A 20,185-nucleotide genomic window follows, 5' to 3' on the forward strand; every position below is an offset into this window, starting at 1 on the left:
ATATAATCTCTGCTTTAGGAATTAACCTAAAGTCTAGTGAGGAATTTGTGCTATGACCTCAGCCTTTGTAAGACTGTTTCTTCATGGGGAAAATGGAGACAATGTTCACTTAACCTGATGTCAGAATCCTTTACAGAAATTTTAGAAAATGCTAACCAATCTAGAGTGTCCCAATGCATATCAGTGATTGCTATGAGTGGGGCAAGAAGGACTCCAAAGGGGCACATGGAAACTTTGGGAATGAGGATATGTTCATTGTCTTGATAATGGTGGTTTCATGATTGCATATGTCCAGACTTACCACATTGTACACTTTAAATAGGTGCAGTTTATTGTATGTCAATAATAAAATTTAAATAAATTTTAAATAAATTTATTTAAAAATAAAAAAAATCTAGTAGGAGCAGGCTGGTGCCATTATTTCTACTGTTAGGCTACAAGTTTAAACACCATCTCCTCATTCACTTCCAAAAAAACCAATTTATTTCACTTCAAATCAAAGGAGACAATTTAGAACTTTGCAACAGGTTTTTATTTTTGCTTTATATCTATTACAGTGTTTGAAACCTAAAGAAATACATTTTCTCTTCAAATTTGGATGTGTATATAAATACCATTTGTCTGGACTCAGCACACTCAATGCCATGGTTTCTTGGCCTATGTCTGCTCTGAAATCATCAAACTGTGTCTGTCTCCCTAGGGGCCCTGAGAACATGGAAAATAGCCAGATGGTTTATGGTTATTGGAAAAATGAAATGAATTTTGAAAGAAAAACTACTGAGGTGAACGAATGGATTCATCTTCCTAGGGTCTGTAGCTGGGAAACCAACCTGCTCTTAGGGGATAGATCTGGTATGTCTTGGGTAATTAAGGCCCTGTACCCCTTTTCCATCACAAGTGGCTCAATCAAAGGCAGTTCTCACAAAACCTGGCTAAAGAAGCCAAAATTTAACTCCAAGGTCTGAGGTTTCTTGTAGAGGACATTTTCTAAGTCAGAAGTTCCCAGCCAGTCTGAGAACCTCTGAGGAATGCCTTCCTTCGCTGTCCCAGGGCATGGCAGTTTTCTCTTCCCAAACCTAGGGGCTGAAAATTGAACCTACATAGGGGAACAAGGCATTGAGCAGAGGGGTTCAGGTAAGCGCTAAGCCAGGCTGCCCTGCAGTAGCCAGGTAAGCCCAAGCCCACGGAAGACCTTTATACCACACTACACAAACCTCTTCATAGGGTGTTCTGGGCCTCTTCTAACTCTCATGGCCAGTTTTAATTCTGCATATATTGATTCAGGCCTGGGTGGGTATAGCAGCAAGAGTAACCCTGACCTATAGGGACCAGAGATAGGTAACATGAGTAGAGCAGACAGGCAAGGAATAAGAAAAACAGAAACATGAGTTTAAAAGTTTTCTCCTTTGCTATAAACGAAAAATGGTAACAGTAATTGCAAAATACCTTCTCAGAGGAAAAATAACAGCTTAATTAACAAGATTTGGTTAGTCTTGACCTCAAAGTCTTCCCTTGCCATGGTCTTAATTTGGGGATGGGGATAGGGATCAACAGGGATGACTGAATCTTTATGAAGGCTTTGGCCAAAGAGCAGCCTAATGTCCACCACATGAATTCCTATAGGGCCAAAATTTCAATTTGTTGGTTTTAACAAAAGAATCTAAAACTAAGATGCAGAAAAACAGTCGAGAATGTGCAATCCTAAAATGGCTGTAGAAGAAATCTACTCTGAGCAATCTCTCAGTCCCATAATCGTTCTCTTCTGGGGTGGTCCCACCTGGAAGATGTTGTTACTGGCTATGAGCGATTTCTGTAGTTCAATGCCCTGGGGCCACTTACCCCTCCCTAGCCTGCCAGGGAGGCTGACAGGCACACACAACATTCCTGAAGCACCCAGCCAACCTGTTCTCCCAACTCAGTCCCTAGAGTGTCTGCAGGGACCTGAAGATTTGGCTCTTTGCCTTCAACTGAGGCTTGTGAGACCACAGGATAAAGCAGTAAGGAATACTCAAGATGATGAATACCTAGCTGAGTGAGTCTAGAGAAGAAATGAGGCCTGAGCATATGAGCTGGCACCTTCAAAGAGGGACAGGTGGGAATAGAAGGTAAGTGTCTCTAGGCTTTCATCTCTTCTAGTTTGCTAGAATAGGGGTAACTCCAGGGTATAGGAAGAAGGTGGGGAAATTCAGTTCATTCTGCCATACGGTGTTCATTTTAAACTGGTTCAACCTGAGTGAAATAGAATATGTGTGCCTGAAAACCTTTCCCTCTTCTGTAACTAAGTACAATAATAGCTACAATGTACAGTTCATCTCTAGAAAACAGGACTTCTGGAAGGTGGTTTCTAGGGCAAAGAGAGTAGAAGTGGTAGATCTAAGGAAGATCTAGGTAAAAGGGAACACCAAGGGACCCTGAAAGTGGGGTCATCAATACCTGCTCCTTGGAAAATTCATTTATGCCCACCACCCCAAGTAACCAGGTCGGCCAACTGAAGGTAGAACCCATGTGGTTCTACCACTGCCAACACTAGGGCTAGGCAGTTACTTGGGATAGCCAGGAACTAAAGACAGGCTTCTAGAGATCCATTAGTACTAAAGAAGATGATTTGGGATTGGGGGACTGAGAGGGGCTGGCAATAAAGAATAGGAAGAATTAGTCAAAACAGTTTTTGATCACTTTATCTAAGAAAAAAGTCCCCTTGTCCTCTTAATCCACACAGATACTTCTACCTTACCTCTGCAAAGCTACAACCTGAGTTCTTAAAAGGATACACCAACCACGTGCCAAAATACAAGGATTCCAAAAACATGTCTACACTTATCAGGCTATTCCCTGAAGCAGGCTGGGAAGCCCTTCCATTCCTACAACAACCATTCAGAAATCTACCAGAAAAAGCCTTTAATTTTACTTAGGCCAGGGTCTGAAGTCTGGTTGAGAACTGTCCAGGAAGAACGGCTGTCAAGCTTGGGCTGAAGAAATAACTTTTGCTTTCTCAGATGGCCAAAGGAAAGGAGACACAAAAGACAATTTCACTTCCTTTGTGGGATAGAAGAACTTGACCTGTTGACTGAATGAGGGGCAAGAGAAAGAGAATGGGAAAACATGGTTTGAGGATAACACTAATGAAAGCTTCTAGAGGGCACATTTCTCTGACAAGAAATTTGTACTCATGTTTTGCCCGTGGGAGATTTCAGCCTTTGAAGTCCCTGGAGAAAAGGGTCTTCAAGAACAGTCATATGACCAAAGAAGTTTTCCATCTGGTACAGGGCCCAGACCTGAAGCCAAAGCAGATTTTGGAGGAACAGTTGGGAAAGCAGAATGTGTGTGTCTCACACAAAGAATCTGGCTCTAATGTCAGAGACTTAACTATTGCTTGAGATGTACAATGAAGATCCTACTAAATTGCTTCTACCCACTGGACAAGGTAAATGGGGGGCATGGTAAAAGGATTTCTTTGAACTGTACAAGAACAGTTTTGTGATGGAAGCAGCAGGCCAAGTGAAAAAGGTCCTGCCCCTTGCCTATGTGGGAGTTTGGAAGTTGGTAGTCATCATTCCCAAGCTGAGTGGCATGTGACTCACCAAGGCAGTATAGCATTGGCATGACTTTTCAGTGATAACTGCCAGTCCCAAGTTACCTTCTTCAGAAAATGGTTCTGGAGATGGACCTCAACACTAGAAGAGGGCAAATTCAAGATCAACAGCCAGTTGTGAGCACTTGAATGTAAGATCTGTAAGGAGAGGGGCATGGATTTCACCTGACCTAGAGGGGATGTATAGGAAGGGAAGAAGAATAGCATTGTTTCTGGGGAAGGAAAAGTACAGCTTAGAGCCAGGCACACCAGAGTGTGTGTGTGTGTGTGTGTGGGAGGCAGATTGTGTCTCCAGTCCTAACCTTGATTTACATTTAGCTGATAATTTCCTCCACCCCCATCCTGGACAACTCAGTTTTACTATCATATATAATCCGCCCAGAGGCAAAGGGAAGCCACTGGGGCACTGAACTACCTTTATTCAAAAAGAAAGAAAGGACACCTGGATTATAACTGTCACAAGGAGGGGCAAGACCCAAACTAAGTACAAGGATCCCAAACACAGAAGATACTAAGAGCTCTCATAAAGGAATTCAGGCTGAAAAGGCAGACCGCTTTCTGGTTTCCTGATGTAAGCACAATGCTCAGCAGTAAGGACTAGAGTGGTAGACTGCACCAGGGCCTGGGGCCATCCTTGCTCCATATAAAGGTTGCGGAGCTGAGGGTTGTTCCCAGGTGGTAGCCCAGAACCCAAGCAGAGAGGAAAAGGACCAAGCTCAGGCCTCCTGAGTGTGGGAGCTTCCACATCTCTTTTTGGTCTTCCTTACATTATACTACTTACAGAAATTAGTCAGTTCTTCCTCTTGATACCAATTAAGATTGACCTACTTAATATATAGAATATAAAAAAATACAGAACTTTTTTGAGATTCTCTCCTTTGGAAGTAAAATATACATGATCCAACTATGGAAGAGGAAGAAGAAAGGCCAATGGGCAGGGATCCCTGGCTGTCCCAATACATGACACTCTCACTCCAACCTCCTCTGCAATTTATGGGTCAAGAGAGCGAGGACCATCTTCTCCTCAGGAGAAAGGAAGGACCACAACCCCGTCTCATGCTTAGGAGAAAATACAGCCACCTCAGAGGTTCATTCAACTCTGAGGGGAATTTTCAAGTAAACAAATGAAGTTGGGTCGCACCATTTGGAAGGTGGGTAGGAAATGTAGGATCAGTAGCGACACATGGGAAGCCCCATCTGAAGACCTTGCTTCTCCCTTCCACTCCCATTGGTGCACATTCCCCAAGAGAGTGAGGGAGACCTCCCAAACTAAAGAGGTCTGGGAAGTAAGTCAGAGGAAGGGAGGGGCTTTTGTCTCATGGTGACCTCCCCCTCAGCCTCTAATCCCAGACAATGCTGGCAGCCAGGATTCCTAAAACCAGGAACTCATGGCTCTTGGGAAGAGCAATCTTAATACAAGAAAAATGTGCAAAGAAAAAAATTAAATAATTCAATCCAAGCATACAAGATTAATAATCTGTCAGCAAGAACACTTTGTTTTGGATTACTCCCCTCTCCCTCCCACCTCCCCCCAACCTCTGGAATATTCCAACTGCTCAAGTACCCAAGATAAGACTTACACTGATCAGGGTAGAGGACTGGGAAGGACCAGGAAGATAAAAGGGAAGGAAGTCACCACAAAAGAAAATAAAAATTAAAAAAAGGTGCAAAATTGATTACCTCAGTCCTCCTTTGTCTAACCCTGGGCTCCTGGGTTAAAAGACACGTGTGCAGCCAAAGTATAGCGTAAGGAAGAAAAACCCAACACGTCCCCTTCTCGTCACAAACCCAAATGTGAGCCTCAGATGGTTCTGTCTGTCCAGAGGGTGCTCCCTCCAGGGAAGGGGTGGAGCAGGTCAAGAGCACAGTCTCCAGGGCAGCAGAGGTGAGTGGTGGCTGGTGGTGGGAGGGCTGGTTTCCCGCCCACCAGAGGGCTGCTTTTCCGCTGGTTGGTGGTGCTTCCCATCCCCTCCCCTCCCTGGAGGCAGATATTATAGCTGGAAGCCCTCCATAGGGGCCTCAGGCTGCTGGAAGATAAACTGCTGTTGCGTTTCATCCACTTGGGGAGCCAGGCTGCTGTCATCATCTTCTACGCCAAAGTAATGCTCAATGAGGTCGAAGGCCTTCTGGTAGATCTCCTGGTTCTCGTGGCTTTGGAGAAACTCAATTTTATCCAAGCCTAGAAGCAAGAAAGAAGGAGGAGGGATAAGAATGAAGTATGAGTGCTTGTCTATGGGAAGAGATTGATCTCATGTAATATTCCATCTATTTTTCCTTCCCTGATTTATGTGTTCACAAACACAAGTAATATGATCAAATCTTTCAGAGAGGAGAGCTAAGAGCTCTCCCTAAAACCAAAATTTCAGTTATTAATCAGAGATTCTAGCCCTGATCCTGCTTCTAACTAGCTCTGTGACTTGAGCCTCTCTTGGTCTCAGGTCTCTCTTCTCAGAGATGGATGAGAATATCCAGCACTCTTACTGGAACTTGCTACAAACTAAACAAAAAACACATGTCTTCCAGCTCCTGATTCTATGATAAGATTTGGATTTTTATCTTTGCATCTGTCTCACACTGACTTACTGGGTAGGGCCTTTCCAAAAGAGAACTTATCTATTTCTCCTCAGAAGGAACTAAGGAGATAAAATCTTGGACTTGGGAAGTAGATGTGGCTCAAGCAGTTGGGTGCTTGCCTACTACATGGGAGGTCTCGGGTTCAGTTAACAGTGCCTCCTAAAAAGATGAGCAGACACAGAGAGCGCTCAATGAACAGAGAGAGCAGACAGTGAGCACAAATACTGGCGGAGGGGGGTAGAGAAATAAATATATAAAATAATATTTAAAAACCTTGGACTGGATTTCAGATGAACCAAATCCAAATCCCAGTTCTATGTCAACTACTCAGTACATGCCCATGAGGTCCATAGCAACATGTGAAACCCTGTAGATGGTACAACTTGACTGGAGGAGTTCTTAACCATTTTTATTGACATAGATCCAAATCTCATGGAAGCCATGCATGCTCTTAGAAATATACACACCTTCACATTCTGTATTCCACTTTGGAGGCCTAGAAGCTTTCTGCTTAAGACAGAGGTAAGGGTGAGGAGAGGGCACATACCATAGGCTTCCTCAATGAGGCCACAGTAGGGATTGACCCCTGAGCCACTGCGCTTGCCCTCTTGCTCTCCAAGCCGCAGGATATTCTCTAGTCCGTTGAGGGCCACTTGTACAATCTTTGAATCCATCACAGTCAGCAAGTCGCACAGGGGTTTGATGCATCCCAGTGAGACCAGGTACCTGGGGACAAAGACCAAGCAAGTTCTACATTATACAGAGCAAAAGAGTTGGTGGACAGGCACTTTGGTCTGTGGGTCTCCCTGGGATATGGCAACATTCTGAGTAATCTACTCTTAATGAGCCATAACAACCCCATTCTCTATCTCAATCTCTACTCCCTCCCACTGTTTCAGGTCTAGTTCATTTCTCATGTGGATGACTGCCACAGAGTCCTCCTCTTTTCTTCTAGTATTTCCCTTGCTGCCAAAGGATCCTTTCCTGCAACACAGCTTTAAAAATGTCATTTCCCTGTTTAAAAATTTTCTTAGACTCCTTATTTCTCTGAAGCTCAACTTTTTTATTTTTAAAGATTTTTTATTTCTCTCCCCTCCCCATCCCCATCTGCTCTCTGTGTCCATTCGCTGTGTGTGCTTCTGTGTCTGCTTGCATTCTTGTCAGCAGCACCAAGAATCTTTGTCTCTTTTTGTTGCATCATCTTGCTGCGTCAGCTCTTTCTATGTGCAGCGCCACTCCTGGGCAGGCTGAGCTTTTTTTTGCACGGGGCCTTATTCCTAGCAGGGAGCACTTGTTGCACATGGGGCTCCCTTACACGGGGGACACCCCTGCGTGGCACAGCACTCCTTGCATGCAGCAGCACAGCATGTGGGCCAGCTCACCACATGGGTCAGGGTTTGAACCCTGGACCTCCTACATGGTAGGCAGACACTCTATCAGTTGAGCCACATATGCTTCCGTGAAGTTCAACTCTTTTTTTTTTAAGATTTATTTTTTATTTATCTCCCCCCGCGCCGCCAGTTGTCTGCTCTCTGTGTCCATTCGCTGTGTGTTCTTCTGTAACTGCTTCTATCCTTATCAGTGGCACCAGGAATCTTATTTCTTTTTGTTGCGTCATCTTGCTGTGTCAGCTCTTCGTGTGTGTGGCACCATTCTTGGGCAGGTTGCACTTTCTTTTGCACTGGGCGGCTCTCCTTACGGGGCGCACTCCTTGCACGTGGGGCTCCCCTATGCGGGAGATACCCCTGCATGGCAGGGCACTCCTTGTGCGCATCAGCACTGTGCACGGGCCAGCTCCACACGGGTCAAGGAGGCCCAGGGTTTGAACCGCGGACCTCCCATGTGGTAGGTGGACACCCTATTCATTGGGCCAAGTCCGCTTCCCAAGCTCAACTCTTAGCATGATAATACAGACCTTCTGCAATATGGCTCCAACATCTTTTTCCAGCTTTCTTTCCCACTATTTCCTTCCAAGGACACTACCCTTTTCCAAGTAAAGGTCTCCAGCTTTCTGTACCATTTCTTATCTTTTCCCTGTCCAAAAGGCTTTCTTCAGTCTTTCATTTATCTTTCAAAGAAGAACTCGATAGCTACACTTTCTTCCTAAGGCTTTATATATACTGACTATACACTCCTTAGAAACTATGAGTGGAGGGCAAGACAGCTGTCTAAGTCCCACCACTCCTACTCATGTTCAGATAATGGACTAAGAACATACATGCACAAAATAGCTTTCTATTTGCTTCCCTCAAGTCTTACCCCTGAAAATGATTTCCCAAAGGAAGTGCTTGGAATGAGCCATAGCATGGTTCCCCTTCAATTATATGGGTAATTGAGAATAACATGAATTTCAATGTTCTCTCAAGAGGGCAGGGAGACGCAGAAGGATGGATGTGTGTGTCATGGTTTCTATTCCCAGGAGAGAAAACAGGTACCACATTACATGGTATATATGAATCTGTTCCATATTACAGTGGTACTGAGGCAGCTTATCAGTTAAACTCTATTTTATCTGGGCTAGAAGCAGACCTATCCCAGCAAAAGCAGTTTAGAGGTTATCTGTAAACCATGAGCCAAAAGGGATAGCAAACTTATTATTCAAGACAATGGGAAGGGAATGTGATACCTGATCTGTTCAGGGGTCCCTCCTGATGTGGCATTGGTGATGGCCCAGGCTGCCTCTTTCCTTGTACGGAACTCTGCTTTCTGAAGGATTTCGATCAGCACAGGGAAGATATTTGCATCTATGACAGCCTGAGAGAGGATTGGGGAGGAGGGGGAGGAAAGTCTCTCAGAGAATGATAACTTCAGGCACTTTTCAAGGACTCAACTTCAAGAAGATAAAGCAGATCCAGCCCATAAATCAGCTAAGACTTAGACATCTTCCTTTTCCTGGGAGTCCTCTTCTGTTCTTGCCATATAGGTGACAAGGCTACAAAGGAACTTTGCTTCAGCTACACAGAATCTTTGACCAATAGTACACACGGACCATAATTCCCAAAGGGAAAGAAACTATTCCTTGTGAAAGCAAACATCCCACATCCTCCCATGTTCCCATGCCTTCCCACCTCCCTTCCCCTGACTTTCCTGCCTATTCTACCTGTATTTGAGCCCTATTGCCAGCGGTGATGTTTGAAATAGTCCAGCAAGCTTCCTTACGGATTGACTCCTTGGGGCTGCTCAGCAAGTGGAGGAGGCAAGGGAGGGCTGAACAGTTAAGAATAACCTAGAAAATCAGAGTACAAGTTTGAGTGAGACTGCTCAGCTGCAAGAAACCTGTGAAGCCAAAGAATTATGGCAACTGTTCGCAACTCAAAGAAAACCCAGCTCCCTAGCCTTTGAGCAAGGGAATCTTGTTTACTGTGTCCTCACTGGAAGGGTTATTAATATGAAATTAAAATGAAGTAATGTACATGGGACCCTAAAGGTCTAGGAAGTAGGGACAGAGTTCCATAGCTTTCAGTATCTCAAAGGGAACATGACTCAAAAACTGATCAGAAAAAGTACCTAACAGTGTTCCAGGTAGTAAATCAGGTTATCCCATTTAGTTTTCCTTCACCAGCATCCAATGGATTATTATTTGTTTCTAATCCATAAACGAAATACAGGCAACCAAGGTGCCCATGATCATATAGAAAGCAGAAGAATTTTACTCAAGCTCATGCTGCCGCCCATCAGGATGAAAGTGCTCTTGACAGAGAAAGTTTTTGTCCACAGCCATCTTTTCATACTTCACTCCTATAGCTGTTCTGAGCTAAGATCCTGGTATCCTTCCTCCTTACCTGGGTCTGGATGTCATCCCCGGTGACGATGTTACCCACAGCTCTCAGGGCAGGAGAAGCCACTTTGTAATCGTTGTGCCTAAAAAGGGAGGGAGATCTGTTCAGACAGTCAGCACACCATATTTAGCTCTGCTGACCACCAAGGCTGGCAACATTCTTATGGTTCCAGACCTCTGGATAAGGCAGCAAACTGCTGTCTACAGTTCTTTAGTCTGAGCTTAGAGAAGCTTAGGCAACCTGTATCATCTGAGACTACTCACATCAGAAGCTCTACCAATCTCCGGCAAACTCCAGAGTCTATGACTGCCTGGATCTTTTCATTGGGGCCATCAGACAGGTAAGAGAGAGCCCAGCAAGCATCTGCCAGTAAGTCTGAGTCACTGCTGAAGAGTAGGCGAGACAGCACAGGCAAACAAGGAGAGACCTGTTGGAAGGAGAGGGGCTCATAAGGGGTTAGGGATGTGTCAGCTCTACCACTATACTAACATCGTTACCACCCACTACTGTATGTAATTCTGGACTCTGGGATTTCTAATTACATTAAACCATCAGGCCTTTTCACTTCACTACCTAGGCAGACAGCAGACCAATGAGATAACCTACTTCACTGACAACTGTCTCTTTTAGTTCTCTGTGGTATGAGACTCTAAGGTGTTTCCCAAAGACTTAAAACACTTCCCACATCCAAATTCCTCTATTTGAAGGAAGCTGCTAACACCCAGGGACTGGTAAGTAGCTCTCTCACCTTTGCAAACTCTGGGGGCGGATTCTTCCCCCGGCACAGGTTTGACAGGGCCCAAACTGCATTCCGTGTCATTGTCAATCGTGTGGACTTGGTAAGGAGTCTGAAGGAAATAGCAAAGCCATAGCCTGAGCAATGATGCCCTGGCACAGAGTTCTTGTCCAAGCAGACCCCTAAAACCTTAGCAAAGACCTAAGACAATAGGGCCAGGAGGCCAATCTGTTTCTCCAGAGGACTAAGACTAGCTGCCCCAAGTTAAGACCATAGCTGATTGGTTTAAATGTAGTTCTACATTTAGCATGTGGGGAAGGGGATAGGGATGGAAGAGTGTCCAGATAACCCTTCTAGGAGTCTTTGATCTATAGTTAGATAGGTTACAATTGATGTATCTATGGTCATAACCCCATAGCAAATCAAAACCATTCTGCAGAAGGTTGGATTTTTTGATGGGCTACATCTGCCCCTTTACCCTAGCTCAATAATGGGGCAGATATGCCCAACATGAGACTCTCCAGTGCCACGAGGTTAGGAAGCACAAGATCCATCTTGACACAGCCTAATGGCACAATCTTAAGTCTCAAAAGGACACCTTTTACTTTGGCAATCAGAATGCACTTTTAGAGTTTTTGTATTTGCTGATCTTAAGGGACTCTAAGTAAGTTGCTCCCAAATGACATGACTTCCCTATGGATTCCCCAGGAGTAGATGATTATAATTACTCACGTTAACAAAGGATTAAGGATGGAACAGTTCAAGACATAATCTCGGCAAACGGAGCTGTCTCCAGCTATGTTTCCCAGTGCCCAGACTGCCTGAAAAGGGGATGAAGGAACTGTCACTTGGAGAGCATGGACTGGATTCCGTAAGTACCCACTAGTGACCCAGGCAGAGAACCATGTCAGGGCCACAGAAACATTGAATGAACAAGCTCAGATACCCTCCCTTGTTGAAATTCTTATTGAGCACTTGCTCTATGAAGTTCTTTCCACTGGGGAGTTCCTGGTTCAGTGGGATCTGCCATCCATACTGCAGCCAAAGAAGCCAAACTAAGACACACCTATTCCCATGACCACAAAAGAAGTAAGTAATCAACAAGTTCATTCTTGTAGCCTTACTGGACCAACCCTACATGCTTTTTAATGGAGGAAAGATTCTAGTACCACTGAAAGATTCCAGTACTTCTATACAATTAGCAAGAATCAAATGGGAGAAATGGAAGTTGTGAGTCTATAGCTATGATTTGTGGGTACTAAGTAATAGGTACTATCAAGAATTAAGTCAAACTTGATCATTACCTGTTCCTGTACATCCTCAAAGTCTGAGTTAAGCAGCTCTATGAATATGGGGACAGCCCCTGCCTCAATGACAATTTTGGTCTGCTGAGAGGTTCCAGAGGCAATGTTTGTTAGAGCCCAGGCAGCTTCAAACTGAAAGACAGATTAAGCCATTGAGAGGTCATTCCAGACAGAGCATCAGTGCCTACCAGCTGCCTCAAAATATTAAACCTCCTGCCCCTGGCTAAAAGCAAAACAAAACAAAACAAAGCAAAACAAGAAAACCAAAGTTTTTTCCTCTTGTCCCTGTAAATGGTGGGAAGAGGTATCAGCAGTGATGTGATACAATGAGAAGACCGAATAGGGCTTCAGTAGTTCTAGGTCTAGTTCTCCATTACCAAAGAACCCAAAGGTCTTTGCGCAAGTTATGTTTTATTTCCTGAGCTTCACTTTCTTCAATTTTGAAACCAGAATTAGAGTGAGATGTTCTCTCAAAATCCCCTTCTGCTGACTTTCTAGCAATTTCCAATATAAGTGCTAGATCGACTTATCACCCATATCTGAGAGGAGACCCAGAGAGGCTAAATTATTTGGCCCAGGACACACAGCTAATTAGAACCTCTGATTTATAACTGAATGATCAGTCTGCCATGTTCTGACATCTTTCCTTTGAGATTACATGATTTAAGAAAGAGATCTTACAGGCTCTCTTCTTTGAGGTCAAGGGGGCATCTGATTGTATTACTTTTCTATTTCCTAAGAGATGTGCCTGTAATCTCTTGGAAGAAGAACTTTCAACTGAGATCCCTTACCCCAGATCTCCCCAGACCTCACCTGTAATGTACAATTCTCATTCCTTTTCAGAAACTCCACAAAGCGATCCACCACTCCTGGGGTGTTGATAACTTCATCTATTGGGGGACTAGGCTCTGGGAAGAGTTGGAAGGCAATGAGAGAAGTCAGAAAAAAGTCACGAAATCTTTTGGCTGGTCCACTCACTAGGGATAGTCCACAATCCTGCTCAGATATTCCTGATTTTCCTTAAACCATACCCAAATGCCCTTCTGGTGAGGTGATTTTAATAATAGCTGTTTATCTTTGAATTGTATAATACAGTTGGGACACTAAAAGGCATGTTCAGGTTTCAACCCCTGGTCCTATGGGTAAGAACCATTTGCAAATAGGACTCCTGAAGATGTTATTACATAAGGTGTGCCCAAACTGAACGAGGGTGGGCCTTGATCCAATATAGCAGAAGTCCTTAGAAGCAAAGGAAATTGGACACTGACAGAGAACATTACAGGGGCAAAAGTCAACAGAACATAGAAGGGAATGGAGAAGACATCATCATGTGCACTGCCATGTGACAGAAAAGCCAAGGATCAAGGATCACCGGCAGCCAGCTCCAGAATGCCACAGCATTTAGAAAAAAGCAATGTCTTGTCAATGCCTTGATTCTGGATTTCTCCTGGCCTCAAAACCATGAGTCAATAAATTCCTGTTTAAGCCAATGCACTGTATGTATTAGTTTAGGCAGCTGGGGAAATAATACACCAATTATGTGCCAGACATGTTTCTAGGTCCTGAGGATAAAGTAGTCAACAAAACTGACAGTCCTTGCCGTCACAGAGCTTGCATTCCAGTGGGGGAGACATTTTACTATGTTATAAAGTAAGAAGTATAACAAAGAAAAGAATAGGGCAGGGTAAGGAATAAAAATTCTGAGGGTGGGAGGTGATTTACAATTTTAGTAAGTTATCAGGGAAGGTTTCATTGAGAAGTTAGTATCTGACCATAGAGGTGAGGAAGTTGCCACATAGATAACTGGAAGTAGAAGATATCAGGCAGGTAGAGAGAGAGAAAAAAAAAGCCAGTACAAAGGTGGAAATGTGCCTGGCAGGTCCAAGGAACATAAAGGCCAAAAGGGATAGAGCAGAATGGGTAAGGGACAAATTAGTGAGGTCAGTAAGGGGACGGCGGGGTGGGGGAGAGCTAGATCACAAAGATCTTCTTTGGGGAGGACCAGGCTTTGTACCTTTGGAGAGTAATTTCCGGAATTTCTGTGTGGTTGCTAACTGCAGGTCAGAATCATCAGAAAAGAGCATCTCTACCATTTCTCTTGTGATCACACTCTCCTAGAACATAAAACACGTTAAGAACTTTGCAAATCAACATCAGATCCAGATGTGAGCACATAATTCTGCCTGGCAACCTGCTTTCTAAAGACTTGCGGGGAAGATGATGGCAGGCTTAGGAGAAGAGGCTTGTTTAATCCATGCCTTCTTTAAGTTAGGACATCTGAAAGTGATTCCTAACCTCTGAGGCAACTGATGGTTTCCTCAGGCATTTTTATCTGAGATGAATCCTTGATGACTCCCTTAAGGTGACCATCTACAAAAGGGCCCATGGAAGAAAAAGCATGGCTTGATTATCAGCAAAGCTATTAGATGATGTGAATAACTTCTGTTTTGTAGAAGCAGGTTCTTCCCAGGAGTGCCTCAGGCAGCATGCAAGGTCCTTACCCCAGTGGTAGAGCTCACATAGGAGTCCATAAGGAGATTATCAAACATGGCAGCTTCTTCATTAATCAGTTCTACATTTCTCCGTTTAAAAAGCTGAAAGTAAAGTGAAGAGACAGTGGTAAGACTATTCAAGAAAATAGAAGTAAGGGAGCTCAGAATGGCTGATGAGCCTCTTAAAGGGCCAGGCTTGGAGCTGGGCTTTGAAGGCCAGGCCTGACACTGACTGCACAGAGAAAAGAAGGCAACTAGGGACTAAGAACTAGAACATTATATTAAAAACATTAATATAACATTAATATTATATTAAGTTGGTCTAACTTGTGGAATGTGGACAAGGGATTGGTTCTCCCTTTCTCAAACTCTCAAACATTTCTGTTACAACAAAGGGAACTAAATGACTGGCCCAAAGAGCAAGTTACTTTCCTGGCAGGAAGGAGAGAGCCACTATGGTGGCTGGATCACTCCCCTGAATGGTATGCTTGAGAATACTTCAGTTAACCTACTTGTTGCTCCCGCTTCTGTTTCCGGAGCTGAATGCCCTCTTCCTCTCTTCTTCGCCTCATTTCCTCTGGGTTTAGGGCATTGTTCTTGTAGCTCTTCATTCGATAATTGTCTTTTCCTGGGCTTGCCATGGTCTCTAGAAGAAGGGAAGATACAGACACAATGGCAATGGTCTTTAAAAGGGGAGCATCTTTTTCACTTTGTCTCTACCCATCCTGCCCTTAGTTAGGAGGAATTGTGGGGGGCTGGGTTGGGGGGAGACCATGGGCTCTTAGAGAGGCCTAATAATCTAAGTAACAGCACTTAACATTTCTAGTACTACCCACCCCCAAAGCTCTCTCTCACATACACATACACAGTCTCCTTTAACTGGAATAAGCTTGTGGAATTATAGCAACTGGTACAGCATAGTTGCTAAAAATATGGGCCCTGGAGCCAGTATCACCTGTGCTCAAATCCTGGCTCTTCTTGTTAGCTGTACAACCTTGAACAAGTTGCTTTAATCTATGTCTCGTGATCTCATCTTTAAAACAGGGACATAACAGTTCCTACATCATAGTTGTTATGAAGTGCTTCTTAGAACTAAGTATACGGTAAATGCTTACAAGTTATGATAATCTTCCATTTTACAAGAGAGAAAACAGTTATGGTTTTCCCAATGAACTAAGATATATGAAAAGACTATCTTGCCAGATTAAAAATTATAGTATTGGGAAGTCAATTTCACTCAATGGATGGAGCATCTGCCTACCACATGGGAGGTCCAGGATTCAAACCTAGGGCCTCCTAACCTGTGTGATGAGCCGGCCCACGTGCAGTGCTGATGCACACAAGGAGTGCCGTGCCACGCAGGGCAGTCCCCCATGTAGGGGAGCCCCACATGCAAGGAGTGCGCCCCATAAAGAGAGCTGCCCAGGGCAAAAAAAGTGCAGCCTGCCGAGGAGTTGCGCCACATACACAGAGAGCAGACACAGCAAGAAGACACAATGAAGAGACACAGATTCCTGGTGCCACTGACAAGAATGCAAGCGGACACAGAAGAACACACAGGGAATGGACACAGAGAGCAAACAACTGGTGGGGGGGAGAGAAACAAATTTAAAAAATAAATCTTTAAAAAAAAAATATAGTACATCCAATTCAGAGGAATTCTGTGCATCTTTTTTAATGACTCATATGCCCTACCATCTATTTTTAATTTTTAAATAAAATTATATAATATCTGATACATACAAAAGGATAAAATGTATGTAAGTTACCAAACAAAATACAGTGAAAATCTGTGAACCCATCACCACATCTAATACTGGAGCCTTACCAAATACACCTGAATTTAATTATGGGCTCCTCCTTTATCTCAGGCTCCTCCCAACCCCTACATCAGCCAAAATAAAACTACTATCCAGAACTGTCATCATCTTTGCCTTTGCTTTTTATTAATCACATGTATGTATAATCCTCAATAATGTACACTAAGCCACAACGGCTCTCACTGGTTTTCTAAGATTCACCTGTGGTGTTGCATGTAGCTGTGTTTGTTTTTTCCTGTTATAGTATTCCACTGTATGACTACATAATTTTTTTTTTTAAGATTTATTTTTATTTATTTCACTCCCCTTCCCTGCCCCAGTTGTCTGTTCTCTGTGTTCATTTACTGCATGTTCTTTTGCCCGCTTCTATTGTTGTCAGCGGCACAGGAATCTGTGCTTCTTTTTGTTGTGTCATCTTGTTGCATCAGCTCTCCATGTGTGCGGCGCCATTAGTGGGCAGGATGAACTTTCTTTCGTGCTGGGTGGCTCTCCTTACAGGGTGCACTCCTTGCGTGTGGGGCTCCCCTATGCGGGCGACACCCCTGCGTGGCACGGCACTCCTTGCGCGCATCAGCACTGTGCGTGGACCAGCTCCACACGAGTCAAGGAGGCCCGGGGTTTGAACCGCGGAACTCCCATGTGGTAGACGGATGCCCTATCCATTGGGCTAAGTCCGCTTCCCTGACTACATAATTTATCACTTTTTTGAGGGGGTCTCCCCCCAAGTTTTTTACTATTACAAACCTACGGGAAAGCTGATGAGCACTCAGTGGTAGATACAAAGTTTTAAAAATCATAATTTCACTTGAAAGCTCAAATTTTATTACTGACAACTGACAGACTCACTTAAGGTATTTTATTTTTTTTAGGTTCTTTTTTTTTTTTATATGATGATTTTTTTTTTTTAAGATTTATTTTTATTTATTTAATTCCCCTCCCCTCCCCCAGTTGTCTGTTTTCTGTGTCTTTTTGCTGCGTCTTGTTTCTTTGTCCGCTTCTGTTGTCGTCAGCAGCACGGGAAGTGTGGGCGGCGCCATTCCTCGGCAGTCTGCTCCCTCCTTCACGCTGGGCGGCTCTCCTTATGGGTGCACTCCTTGCGCGTGGGGCTCCCCTACGCAGGGGACACCCCTGTGTAGCAGGGCACTCCTTGCACGCATCAGCACTGCGCATGGGCCAGCTCCACACGGGTCAAGGAGGCCCAGGGCTTGAACCGCGGACCTCCCAAGTAGTAGACGGACGCCCTAACCACTGGGCCAAAGTCCGTTTCCCATTTTTTTTTTTTAGGTTTTATTTATTTATTCCCCTCCCCACCCCATTGTTTGTGCTCACTGTCTGCTCTCTGTGTCTGTACATCTTCCTTTTAAGAGGCACTGGGAACCAAACCCAGGACCTCCATGTGGTAGGCAGACACCCAGCTGCTTAAGCCACATCCACTTCCCGCTTCATGTATTTTTGAGAAAATGTATGGCAATGTAAAATGTAAGTCTAAATAACCAGTTTGTCATTCTTTCATGACAAGCTGCAAGCTAACCTGGTCTAGTTTAGTTTGTAATGTAACCCTGCAAGTGATTTTCCTCGACATGTTTTTTAAAGAGTTGGTTTTGTACTGTTTCATTAAGGACATTCTTTTTTTCTTTTTTTAATATTAAAAAATTTTTTTGTTTTATTTATTCATCCCCTCCCCCTGCCCCATTGTTTGCACCCACTATCTGCTCTCCGTGTCTGCTTGTTTTCTTTTTAGGAGGCACCAGAAACCAAACCCAGGACTTCCCATGTGGGAGGGAGGTGCCTAATCACTTGAGCCACATCTGCTCACTGCTTGTTGCGTCTCTCATTGCGTCCCATTATGTCATCTTGTTGAATTATCTTGTTGTGTCAGCTTACCACACCAGCCCGTCATGTCAGCTCATCTTCTTTAGGAGGCACCAGAAACCAAACCCAGGACTTTCCATGTGGTAGAGAGGCACCCAACTGCTTGAGCCATATCCATTTCCCTAGGGACATTCTTAAGTGAAACTGTTTTTTTTTTTGTAAAGTGACTGCCCAGTGTCAAGTGTCCATGAATATGTGCAAATGTCAACACAGGGAAAACAGTAAATAGTATTGTAGTATTGTTTTTGATAATAGTCTGCAGACCACACTTTGAGACATGCTGCTCTAAGGTACAGTGATAGGAATTGCTGGATTGTAGGTAGGTAAATGTTAAAATTGAGACAGTATCAAATTGCCTTCCACTGTGTTATCTATTTACATTATTTTACCAATCCATAATCCCACTGACTAATACTTGGAATTATCACTTTTGCTAATCTACTGGCTGTAATAAGGATTCCATTGAGATACTGATTTGCATTTTTCAGATTACAGATGAGGTTAAATTTCATGTTTATTGGCCATATGTTTTCCCTTCTGTGAAAAATACCTGTTTATATATTTTTAGTACTTCTCTACTGAATTGTCTGCTCCTTTCTTAATGATCTGCAGCCCTTTAGATATTCTAATTATTAATCATTTTTTGGTTATTTGTGTTATAGGTATCTTCTAACACAGAAGATACCTAAACACTTCTCTTTTCAGTTTTTTATGGGAGTCCTTTATCAAGAAGTTCTTTAAGGTAAATTTATCTTTTTTTTTACTTAGCTTTTTGTATGTGGGTTTTGTTTAATAAATCTTTCCATAGTCCTAAGTTCAGAAAGATACCTTCCTCTCATGATCTTTAATTAAAAAAAAAAATTTATATTTATTTATTTTTATTGTGGTAAATTATAGACTATAAATTTGCCTTTGTAACCATTTTTCAGTGTATGATTTAGTGGCATTACATTTACAATGTTCTACTACCACTACCATCATCCATTACCAAAATTTTCATCACCCAAACCAAAGAATCTGTACCCATTAAGCAATAAGTTTCCTCATTCCCCCTAACCCCAGGCCCTAGTAATCTTTAATCTACTTTGTCTCTATGAATTTGCTTATTTTAGCTATTTCATATAAGAGGAATCATACAATATTTGTTCTTTTGTGTCTAGTTTATTTTACTTAACGTAATGTTTCCAAGGCTTATCCATATTGTAGCATGTATCCAAACTTCATTCCTTTTATAGCTGAATAATATTCCATTGTGCATATGTGTCACATTTTGTTTATCCATTCATCTGTTGACAGACATGGTTAACTTCCACCTTTTAGCTATTGTGAATAACTTGCTATGAACACTGTTGTACAAATATCTGTTTGAGATCCTGCTTTCAATTCTTGGGGCATATATATCTAGAAAAGTGGGATTGTCGGGTCATATGGTAATTCTAGGTTCAACTTTCTGATGAAATGCCACAGTGGCTGCAGCATTTTACGATCCCACTGTAGCAGTTTGGTATTATTGATGAATTCCAAAAAGAAATATTGGATTATGTTTGTAAACTGGTCTTTTCCTGTGGGCATATTATAGTGTATTGGATTCAGAGATTTTAGTTTTACTTGATTAAATAATGGTTAAGGCTTTGATTGGTACATGTGAGTAGGACTGCACCACAGAGAAGGGAGTTTTGAGTTTTGAGCTGGAGCCCAGGAACAAAGAGGAATAGAAACGGCTCCTTAGACACAGCAGAAGCCCTGGGGAGAGAGACAGAGCTGTTTGCCTGATAGTCTATGTGGAGAGAGAGCACACCAGCTGAGCATGGAGAGAAATGGGGCCCTAGGAAGAGAGGAACCCAAGAAGCCTGAACTCTTGGCAGAGGTTGGCAGCCATCTTGCCCCAACACATGGCAATAGACTCTGGGGAGAGAAGTAACTTATGCTTTATGGCCTGGTAACTGTAAGCTTCTACCATAAATAAATACCCTTTATAGAAACCAACCAAGGGAAACAGATGTGGCTCAACCAACT

At 43.3% G+C, this 20,185-nt stretch overlaps 1 protein-coding gene across 3 annotated transcripts in view; it reads right to left on the reverse strand.

Annotated features, from left to right (window-relative positions):
- Positions 1-509: 509 nt before the first annotated feature.
- Positions 510-20,185, reverse strand: part of KPNA6 (karyopherin subunit alpha 6) — a 48,294-nt gene continuing 28,618 nt past the window's right edge. For all 3 annotated transcript variants that reach the window (XM_058303986.1, XM_058303985.2, XM_058303987.2), the window contains exons 2-14: positions 14,990-15,123; positions 14,487-14,579; positions 14,000-14,099; positions 12,799-12,893; positions 11,986-12,117; positions 11,414-11,502; positions 10,694-10,793; positions 10,209-10,372; positions 9,949-10,027; positions 9,267-9,392; positions 8,793-8,920; positions 6,714-6,892; positions 510-5,771 (exon numbers count right to left, since the gene is read on the reverse strand). In XM_058303986.1, coding sequence (XP_058159969.1) covers positions 5,584-5,771; positions 6,714-6,892; positions 8,793-8,920; positions 9,267-9,392; positions 9,949-10,027; positions 10,209-10,372; positions 10,694-10,793; positions 11,414-11,502; positions 11,986-12,117; positions 12,799-12,893; positions 14,000-14,099; positions 14,487-14,579; positions 14,990-15,123 — 1,607 coding nt within the window. In that variant the 3' untranslated portion in view covers positions 510-5,583. The remainder of the gene's footprint in view (positions 5,772-6,713; positions 6,893-8,792; positions 8,921-9,266; positions 9,393-9,948; positions 10,028-10,208; positions 10,373-10,693; positions 10,794-11,413; positions 11,503-11,985; positions 12,118-12,798; positions 12,894-13,999; positions 14,100-14,486; positions 14,580-14,989; positions 15,124-20,185) is intronic.

The sequence above is a fragment of the Dasypus novemcinctus genome, chromosome 9, assembly GCF_030445035.2.
Source record: "Dasypus novemcinctus isolate mDasNov1 chromosome 9, mDasNov1.1.hap2, whole genome shotgun sequence".
Classification (NCBI taxonomy): Eukaryota; Metazoa; Chordata; class Mammalia; order Cingulata; family Dasypodidae; genus Dasypus; species Dasypus novemcinctus.